The 10,982-nt window shown below is 43.2% G+C and overlaps 1 protein-coding gene across 1 annotated transcript in view; it reads right to left on the bottom strand.

Annotated features, from left to right (window-relative positions):
* Positions 1-365: 365 nt before the first annotated feature.
* Positions 366-10,982, bottom strand: part of HMGA2 (high mobility group AT-hook 2) — a 140,157-nt gene continuing 129,540 nt past the window's right edge. The window contains exon 6 of the mRNA XM_027071318.2: positions 366-518. Within this exon, the coding sequence (XP_026927119.1) occupies positions 471-518 (48 nt within the window). The 3' untranslated portion in view covers positions 366-470. The remainder of the gene's footprint in view (positions 519-10,982) is intronic.

Genomic DNA, 10,982 nt, shown 5'->3' with positions numbered 1-10,982 from the left:
CGAGCGGTACACAGTGTTGAACACTGCGCCTTCCCCGGGGTGGGGAGCGCCCCACGTCAGGAGCCTGACGCTCTCTGGTCTGTGTGCAGTGCATGCTCGACTAAACCCGATTCGGAGTTTTTCTCACCCACCCGCTCCTGCTTATCAGTTCAACAAACTATTAGTAGGTTAAGAAAAAAAGAAAACAGTAATTAAAAGTTGCATTGTTAAACTGTGTCCCCTGTGTTTACAGCAGTTTTTCACTAAACCTGGGACTGTGAAGGTGATTAATATAGTCCTTTTGAAGGTTATGTGATTTCTCCCCGCCCGCCCCCCACCCTGGTCCCGCCCCACCCCCTGCCCCCCACCCCCCCACCCCCCCCCAGATGAAAGTGGAAAGACCATGGGAATAGAGAAAGTGGTCACTGCAGTGTCTTCTCCCTTCAAAAGATCCAACTGCTGCTGAGGTAGAAATCGAATGTTGGCGCCCCCTAATCCTCTTCTGCAGACTCTTGTGAGGATGTCTCTTCAGTCTCCTCCTGGAACACACAAAGGGCACAACCATTAGTGTGGGCTCTTCTTTGCCCATGGTTCAGAGACGACCTGTCTCCACAGCACGTTCTGCTGGCTGCAAAAGAGGATGCGGACGCTTGGCAAGCCCTCATTCCCAGGGCTTCTTAAACTGTAATTGAGGAATCAAGGTGTTGTTTTTTCCCAGAGCAGAGTCATTTAGCCCCTGTTGACTTAAGGCTTGACATCATGGCGGCTGGTCAGCAAATTCAATTGTGTGCAGTCCAGAGAATGTCAGGCCAATGTAAGCTCACTCACCAATCAGAGTAAAAAAGAAATGGATAAATTTTTCCCGACAGCGTGCCGGTCACCAGTTTTACAAACCCGGCGCACAAGTAAGAAAAGAACCCAAGTCAAGGGAAATCCTTTCTTAAGACTCAAATGAACCTGTCCTTCAGATACTGGTAGTAATAGCTGATACGTCCACGAGGCTTCCTAGAGGCTCTTGGGGATTGTTTGTTATTGTCCCCGTTTTTTTTTTTTTTCAACGTTTATTTATTTTTTTTGGGACAGAGAGAGACAGAGCATGAACGGGGGAGGGGCAGAGAGAGAGGGAGACACAGAATCAGAAACAGGCTCCAGGCTCTGAGCCATCAGCCCAGAGCCCGACGCGGGGCTCGAACTCACGGACCGCGAGATCATGACCTGGCTGAAGTCGGACGCTTAACCGACTGCGCCACCCAGGCGCCCCTGTCCCCGTTTTATAGACAAAAAAGTCAAGGCATGGAAAGCGATGTACCCAAAGCTACGGAGGGAGTAGGGCCGGGAATTAGGCGGGGCAGACGGGCGCCAGAACCTGTGCGTGACCAGGATGCCACCGCCACGGGGCAGAGGCAGTGTGAGCACAGAAACGAGCTTGGAGAAGGGTTGCAAGAGCTGACTACTAACTGCCTCTCCAAATCGAGTTCCTCATTCTTGTATTTATTAAAGCACATTTTAAGACAATGACCAAAGTTTGGCATGACTGCTGAATGTCAATACTAAGCCCACATCAACCGAACACTTAATGGTGGGCCGGCCAAGCAGAGAAAATCTAATATGTGTGTTTTTGCAGGACCTCCTCTCCATATAAATCTAATTCTTCCTCCTCCTTTCTTTTTTTCTGATTCCCCATGGCTCTGGAATTTGTTGGGAGTTTCTGCAAGCTGGCTTAAGCTGCACACGGTTCTCTTTCCCTTTGCTTATTTAACAAACGTGCAAGTACCTTTCGGGACATGGGTGGTAAAGCGGAGACAATAAACATTTCTGATAAAAGCGTCGTTAGTGAGAGGATGATTTTTTATCAAATACTGCACATTGTCTCCTCAGACGGCATGTGAAAAAGATCCGGGAGAAGAGATAAACATTTACTCCGGCAGCAAACAGAGCCCCTTTAAGAATGGCCAGCTTAGAACAGCTTATAACAGTCTTCATACTTTAATAGATTTGATTTTCCACATGGCTTCATTTTGTCTGGGTGGCTAACTGACACAATTTATACCCCTCTTCCTTTCCCAGGTCACTACAGTGCACCATTCAGTAAAGCGTGCCTTAAAGCTTGTCTGCGTTATATGACCAAACTTCCATTCATTAGTGTTTGAAACACTTCAGCTGTGAAGGAGCTCCTAAATGCTACCAGGTGTGACGCTTTTGCGTAAGAGCAGCAAACAGGAGGAAAAAAAGCCCATACCAACGGGCACTCACACACTCACATGAATGCATGTGTGCATGCACGTGTTCTCTCTCTCTCTCTCTCTGTCTCTCCATCCTGGGCTTTAATCACAGATCACTGCTCACTGCAAACCCTTTGCGAAAGGTTTCAAACATTCTCTTCCCCCAAAGACCGAGAAAGCTGTAAATCCTGGGAATAAACACACCTACAAATGAATGGATTACAGCTTAAAAAATATAACCGCAACAGCATCAAGTCATGAGATTTCACACCGGTTTTGTTTAGTCTGCTTCGGGTTATGTGGGAAATGTGGAGCGTATGAAGCTACCTCCCCTGCTCCCAACCCCCAGACTGAGGGCTTCACATATTTAAGCGGCAGGTTTATACCTCTTGATAGGCAACAGGCCATGACCCTGAGATTCTCTACGGAGCCCTGGCCACAAAGGAGGATGTAGCGTGATCAAAGCCACGGACAGCCGAAAGAGAGACAAGCCAAGGTTCGGCTGCCCTATGACCTTGTCTTTTCACTTAATATTTAAATTCCAGAAAGTCACTAAGTTGTTAGGCAGATACACTCCTCATCCGTCCCCAAATGACTCACTTCTCATGATGACATGAGGTGTGAACTTAAGAGTACCGCTCTGAAACAGACCACAGCATAAAAGCTGGCAGGTAGATTTTATTCCCTCTTCTTCTGGTTAACAAATTACTAGAACTCCGTCAAGCTGGAAAACCTCCTGGATTCAGCTGTAATTATTCCATTTCTAACTGCTCGATTTTTCTATATCATCTGGAACCCACAGTACTGTCAGATCCGGAAGGAAATAGAATTTTCAGGCCATGAACTTACAAAGACCTTGTAGTAGATGGAATGTGATCAGCTTTTCAAAACATTCCCAGAAACTTTGCTTGATTTGAGCTCTTGAAGCTCCCGATATGTGAGTGGTTTATTTAAATCCCTGAGACACAACTCAGCTGAAAATGATGGTCCCTCATATTGTTTCCTTTACTTAACCGTTCTTAACACAACACGGAGAGTTGTTTTATTCATGTGTCTTTCCGCTGACCTTGAAATTCCTCTACTGGTGGCTGTCAGTTAGTACTGGGTATATAACTAGAGGGTCAGAGAGTGGGAGACTCACTCCTCGAACTTCTGGAAGTGATGTGGCTCTCACATGCTCCGCATGATGGTTTTCTCACATGTCTAGTAGGTGGAGAGTTCTCTCTTCTTGGCATGGCCCTGACTGGCCACCCTCCAAGGTGGTGACATGGCCACCTTTGCAGTGATTTGACTTTTCGCTACATGTGTGGTTTGCCGTGGCAAAAGTACGGGTGTAATTAGGAGAAGAAAAATCTTCCCTGTCCGGAAAAAAAAGATGAACTTGGAACACCCACCCTCTGCTGCCCCAAGTGTCGCAGCTGACTAGACTTCACACGGGCCCTTCTGTGGTGCCAAGTGCGGACCAAAACGGGTGATGGAGGGAAGCAGCAGCTGGCTCTGACGTCCCCAAAGACTCTTATTTCCATAGGAGAGTAGTTGGTGGGGACCCCTGAGATTCAACCTTCTCGGGTGGCTTAGAAGACACCGCCACTTAGGACAGACAATAGCTTGCACCTCGAGATACTTATTTAAATTACTTCATGCTTGCAACACATGGCCAAAGGACCTTTGAGCTGGTGTAGGCCCCCCCAAGAGCAGCTTGGAGGCAATAGGGAGACTGAAATCCGAGAGCCAAGAGTTCCGCACGTCTCGTTAGGCCAGTCCACAAGGTGGGAAGGCACACCAGCAGCCGTCTGGTCAAGGAGGCTACCTGTCGGGAGGGGGCTGGGGGAAGGCAGGATAAGAGGACTTTTCAAAGTGGAAGTGCACGGTGACATTTTTACGAGCACCGGCCACTAAGACCTCTGAACACTGAACAGCTCCCAGCCACTCACGCGGCTGCTTTACAGAGACAATGGAGGCGGCACCACACCGGGGCGAAACACGCGAGTCTTTTGGGCAGAAAACTGAAGAGAGGGAAAGGAAAGTGGGCAGAGTTGGAGGACTGTATTTTTATTATGACTCCTGGAAAATTGCACTCATTTTGCCTTAGTTTTTCTTTCGTTCGGGGGGGGGGGGAAGAGGAATTTAATAAATGTAACTCTTTCATTGCTTTCGTTAAGCTTGCAAAAACACCCCCCTAAAACCCAGAAATAGAGTTTGCACTTATCTCCACTTCGCATGTGGCATTTACCTTTGGGTTTACTTCCGCTAATTGATTCAAGAGGAGGAAGAAGACAGCCCAATATCCAGCCTTATCCTCTCATGCTTGATGGAATTTTAAACGTCTTAAGAGTCTAATCATAGATCTTAGCACACAGACGCGGGTGAGGGCGTGTGCTGGAGGAACGTTTAGTATTTAATGTGAGAGCCGAAGCTCTGGGTTTAATTTTCAGATGCAGACTAAACAGCAGGTCTGCAGTGGAAGAGGGGCTGGTGAATTCTAAATGGAATCGGGAAACGGAAATGCTCTCCTTACAAATTTTAGGAGTTGGGTCCCCATGATCCCCCTCTTTGTGTGTAGTAAGGAGTGCAAAATCCCAGAAGTCCATGTCGGCTTTAATAAATCCTTATTTCTTCTCCTTGATTGCAAAGAATTCTGCAACTCCGTTATTATAAAAATGCTGCAGGCTAAAAATACATCTGCAATTTAAGCTATCTTGCCAATAAACCTACAAATACCTGGTTGTCTAGAAAGAGTCGTTATGGTTTAGTGACAGATTCTTATTGTCATCTTAACGTGTCCAACTCGTTAAGGACTCAGAATGACAGACACATTTGAGAGTTTTTCACGTTGCTGAGTATCTCCAGCCAGTCCCACCCGAAAAGAAATAACGGGCTCTCTGCCTCAGCAGCAATGACCAGAAACCAATTTTTCAAGTTCCAGCTGCAGCTAAGTGACCCGCAAGACCGCAAAATGGAGTTTTTCTATTTCTCTGTCAGATATTTTAACTTAAAATGGATTTAAACAAACATTAAAAAAAAAGAGGGGGGTGCCTGGGTGGCTCAGGCGGTCGAGCGTCTGACTTCGGCTCAGGTCATGATCTCGAGGTTTATGGGTTCGAGCTCCGCGTCGGGCTCTGTGCTGACAGCTCAGAGCCTGGAGCTTGCTTCGGATTCTGTGTCTGCCTCTCTTTCTCTGCCCCTCCCCTGCTGGCGCTCTGTCTCTGTCCCTCAAAACTAAATAAACATTAAAAAAATTAAAAAAAAAATGGATTGAGGCTGTTTAACTTAATGGAAAGTGATTATTTCCTCCAACTAGGAAAACTTTACATCAGATTTTTAAAAATACGTTAAATGGAACATATAGAAACCGGATAATCTGGCAAGTGGAAGGTATTCTGGTGGAAATGTTAGGAGGGGAATATACTTTTTGAAAAAGGAGACTTAAGAAGTTGGGATATTCATGGCATTTGTACCTAGTGCTCTCTTTATTTTAGCTTTATGTCTATAGAAATATACAAGCGTCAGGACTATCCTGCATGTGTGACCATCAACTTGATAAAGTCAGTGTTAAGGTCTTTATTGAGGGATGTTTAAAGTAAAGAAGACTGCTTGATCCTAGAGGTCGTTGACCACAGACATCAGCCCTGGCATTGATGGGTTGTGTAACTCACGTCTATTCTCACTGTGTCAGACCAGTAATGACCATACCCACCGAACTGCCCAGCAGGGTGTGAGAGGAAAATGTGACAACCAAATGGGAACATTTTTGAAAAAAAAAAAAGAGAAAAAAAATCCTATAAGATACAGTGTGGAATAATTATTAATTGCAGTTACTCATTCTCTGTGTGTTTCTTTACCTGTGATTCAATGATAGATTGGTGAGAAAGAAACACACGATTTTTAAATAAAGCCTTGAAAAAGAAAACCAAACAAGAAGTTTTTGATTTCTCAAATGCACTCCTGTTTCTCTGTCCTTGATCAGGGTGCTGTCACCGAAAGTATCGTAAACAGAGGTCATGTTCATCCCCAGGATATGCAGATTTGTTTCCTGGGGTGAAGGGATATTTACCACTGATTTCAGAAGGGAGTCACACTTTGCAGATAAGGAAATCATTTCACGGATAAACTGACTGCAAGTTTCAAGATCCTGTAAGTCGCCCTTTCTGAGGATGGTGAGCTGTATGGATTTGCCATGCCCGTTCTAATGCTTACTAAAGGAGCCTCAGGTTTGAAAAATACTAAAGATGTAGCGAAAGGATTTTTGCACGAAGGAAGCATTCAGGAGAAGGAAGTTTATTTCAACATCTCCAAAAATGGTTGAGGAATGTTCTTGTTTTCATGCAAAGCAGTTTTTGAAAATGGCTAGGTTAAAGGGTATTTAATGGTTCCATTCCAGATGTGTTTATCGGTGGCACAGACCAGGAGAAACCTTTTCTCTTTGTTTTCTATGTGTATAAATTTTGCACATTGTTGTATTTGTCGCCAGGGAAGAGAACATTGCTGGATTTTAGTCAAACATTTTTCACCGAATGTTTTTCATTGTCCTGGGTTAGGACTTTTGAATAAAATTGTGAAAATATCAGTAACAGCAGTAAGTCAACAAGTAATTACTCAATATACATTTGAGTGTTCAGCAAACACTTCCTGAACGTAAAGGAAGTATCTTGGACAAAGCAATAGATTTCTATTCAAATATTACAGATTTTCTTAGAAAGACCAGGTTTTAAAACCAGTTACTATTTATCCATATTAATTTGGGTCAGCATGTTTGGATAATGAGAAGAAAGTTTACCTATTAATAAATAATTGGTGTTTATTCAACTCACATCACCACGCAGAGGAAAAGCAGGCAGACATTGCCATTTCATTTTTAGCCTGATCCATGGGCTTCACATAGTTAAAAACAATCATACTTAAAAAAAAAAACAAAAAAAAACTCATGTAGGAAATCTGGCAAACCCAGAAACACTAAATTTTTGCCTTTTGGAGGTTTTTACATTGAGTGATGTGTTTTCGCTTCTGTCAGAAGTTTATGTCATCTCTATGAGACATTCTCTGCCAAAACACAGCTGACTTCACCTCGCTCATATTCCCTTATTACAAGTGTTGGCTAAGCTAATTACTTCATATGTTTATGGTTAATAATAATTTTGATATGTCTCTTTGCCCCACCTGTGCTGTTACGTCCTTGAGGGATTTTACTGTAAGGGTTAAACGTTGATTTCTGCTGTGCTCTCTCCTTTTCCCTTGACCTTTGCAATGTCAGAGGTCAGAGGTTAAATCAAAAAGTATTTCCTCTACAACAAAACAGTGCCGCTCAGGCTGGGCTTTGATAGAATTCTTCGTGTTTTGCCGGTTGGTACCAAACAATTACTGGCCCACAAAATGTTTTGCCAGCTTGAAAGAGCCTAAGTAGGAAAATAAATAAATCAGTGCGCTTTATGACTTGGGCAGCATAAATCACGGTGCAGTGGGAGAGTGACCATTTGCAAATCGGATTTATTAGGAATTATTTACTGCATTGGCCAAGGTACCATTTAAAAGACGAGTGTTGGACTGAGAATACCCACCCTCTCCCCACCTCCTCCTTTCTCCTTTGTGTGTCTAGACCGAGAGCCCCCAGTCAAAATGCCTTCTTTAAGAACAAGATGCTGACTGCAATTCATCAACGTGCTTGTCCCAAAACAAAATCTCTCCTTTTGCTCCAAACAATGTTTAGGTTGTCTGAAATATAAACATCCTTAAAACAGCCCTTGAAGTCCCTGTAAAAACATTCAACCTTTTTTTTTTTTTTTTTTTAAGAGGGGAAAAGTCCCATGATAACCAGGCTTACTGAGAGTTCTTTGCCCTGGTACACCCCCCCACAGAAGATGTTACTCGCAGGTAAAGATTCTACCTCAAAACACAAAGCTCTGTTTCTGCTCTGTTAGAAACGGGGGACTTTCCAAGCCTCTCGTTGGGAAATTGAAAAGGAGCAGGTTTATACTAGCAACTTCGTTGCTAGAGGTGGCGCTTGCCAGGGCAGAACAACCATGAGGAAACTGGGTTGAAAGTTAGGATTTTTAAAGCCGATTTTCCCGTTTGGGTAGACTCAGGTGAGAAAAGACTGTCTGAATTATCTAGCAGGAGTCACTTTGGATCTCTGTTCAAAGCCTTCAGAGAAGGAACCCAAGAAACAAGAAGATATCTGACGGACCAGCCAAACCTTTTTAGAGGTCTGAGAGGGCGTGAGATTTATTCTCATCAAAGTGACAAGCCGAGGAACAGCATTCCCTCTATCAATAATAATAATCGGATACTTGTATGGGGTTAACTTTTATAAAAGCAACGCCGACAACAAATCCCACCACTGTTTCCTACCAAAGAATGTGTTCCATGTGGCCGAGAAGTCAACTGCATCACACTGCTAAAACACGAAGACATGAGCTCATTTCTATTTATTGCTTAATTTGCCATTTTAAATAAAAATAGAGTGCCCTAGTAATCTTTGTTCTCACCGTTTCTGTAATTAAACAAATTAATGTGAATATTGCAGATTTTTCTCTTTAGATTTTTAAGAGACCATTAACTTCCCCCTTAGGATGTGGGATACACTTAACGTCTGTAGCTGATGGCACCTGGTGGACTTTATAAACACAAACCCTGGCAGCAGGGTTTCCCTTAAATTTTTATTCTTCTCTGGACACATGTATTTACATACATAAACACATATCTCAATTTGGGGACTTACTGTAATTCTACACTTGTCTCCTCAGAATGAATTTTGTTGCTTTCTATACCAGTTTCCAGGAGTGGCACTCTTGAAGCTCTGGAATTCTCAAATTTCAGAATTTGATGGCATTGGGATATTTCACAATAGAGTCTTTGTAATTGCGACATACCGCCAAGAAAAGTGGTTCTGACTGCTTCAATCCTAATGAGAGGATGTGGCAATCACTGTAACATTTCCCCCTTAAAGATTAAACAATCTTTATTTTTGAAACATGCAGGGAAAACGCCTGAGGTCAAAAAGACAGTTTTGGACGAATTCGAATTCTAGACTATTTGAGAGTATAAATCTCCAGAAATTAGAAATCCAGCCTCCCCAAATAAGTCAGAACATAGTAATGCTCCCTGGAATTTATAGAATTATGGATCTCTCAAAGTTTTCTTGGGAGTAAGGGAGATGTGTTGTTATGATCCCAGTCCACAGATGGATAAATGAGGCACAGAGAGATTAATTCGTCCAGTGATGGGGCCAGAAAGCAAAACCTAGGTCTCCTTACACGCTGCCGAGCTCTTTTCTTTAGATGTGAAATACTTCATTGTATTAAAATTTTCACCACCCCAAAACAGGATCTGAATACAGTACTGTTGATGAAGAAAGGATATGAGCCTGAGTTAATCCAGACTGCCACATGGAAAAGCCATCTGGGAGGGTATTTTGAAATAAACAGATGGAAAAGGAAGAGATCCTTTTGAATGTAGTGTTCAATTTACATTATCCTCCATGAACTTCCTTGTAGCCCCCATGTTTATATAATTCATCACTATGTCCTTAGACAATATAGATTAGGAAGCCCAATGAGCTCACATTCTTTTTTTGTTTTTTATTTTTTTAACTCTGAACTCTCCTTTCAAGGGCAACTTCTGGAGCAGGGTCTGTAACACAACCACACGGATCAGTGGAGACCAGCCCAGTCTATCTGTGCCTTCTTTGCCATTCCTGAGTTTCTTGGGAAAACATTTATTATTTCTTGGTGTATTACTGACCAATCCGCAATCAGTTTCAGACACACTGATAATCTCCACCTGTAATTTATTTGTTTCTGCCCCTCTACTTTTGAATATGCCACTCATCTCATTCATAGCATCTCTGTTTCCCTAATTTATATCTCCATTTTCACCTCTGCAACTAGATGGCAACACAAAATAAAAAGTCTTCCAGGAATTATCCCCTTAAGTAACACACGGTATTCCACTCATCTGACTGTATCCCCTATGTGCCTCATATCCATTGGCACTCTGTGGTCATTTGTTCAACAAATGTTCACATGTCTTGTCGTGCGTGTTCACCAAGTATCTTCACCTCTGGCTGCACATTAGAATCGCTTGGGGAGTTCATAAAAAATACCGATGCTTGGGTCTTCAGACCCCAAAAAATCAGAATCAGTGAAGGGTAGGGCCGGTGGCGTAGGCAAACTTGCTCTTCAGGAAAAAAAGGTCCTGATCGGTAGCAGCTGTCAAATTCCACGGTGTAAATACTTACATCAGAGTCGATTTCAAGCTACCTACTGGACGTCACCTGACACAGAATTTGAAAGAGGTGCTCACGATTGGCTCACAAGAGCTGGCTCTGCATATACTACTGGGCAGGGTTCAGGCATACACACAGTTCACGTACATGGTGATATATGTATGTCCTATATAATCTCTAGGTGATTCTACCATGCAGCTAAGGTTAAGAAACTCTGAACCAGATGACACATTTCTTGGATGCGATAACTATTTCATGTGCCTCATCTTCCCTACAACACCAAGAATAGATACTGAGTCACTGTTGTTAACAGACCACAGAAGGTTATTAATCGAATGTTCATGGCCAGTGATGCACCAGTGAACACGGCAGTATCCTTTGGCTCAAGTGAACTGACTTTTAAATTTACTTTGTCTTGATTTTCTTACTGATGAAAGATGAGAGGCTAAATATATTCGCAATCTCCTACTTAAAATGTCAAGTTTTGGGGCGCTTGGGTGGCGCAGTCGGTTAAGCGTCCGACTTCAGCCAGGTCACGATCTCGCGGTCCGTGAGTTCGA

This window comes from Acinonyx jubatus, chromosome B4, assembly GCF_027475565.1.
Source record: "Acinonyx jubatus isolate Ajub_Pintada_27869175 chromosome B4, VMU_Ajub_asm_v1.0, whole genome shotgun sequence".
In the NCBI taxonomy this organism is placed as follows: domain Eukaryota; kingdom Metazoa; phylum Chordata; class Mammalia; order Carnivora; family Felidae; genus Acinonyx; species Acinonyx jubatus.
The sequence above is the reverse complement of the archived record's forward strand: the minus strand, read 5'-3'. Positions and strand labels throughout refer to the sequence as shown.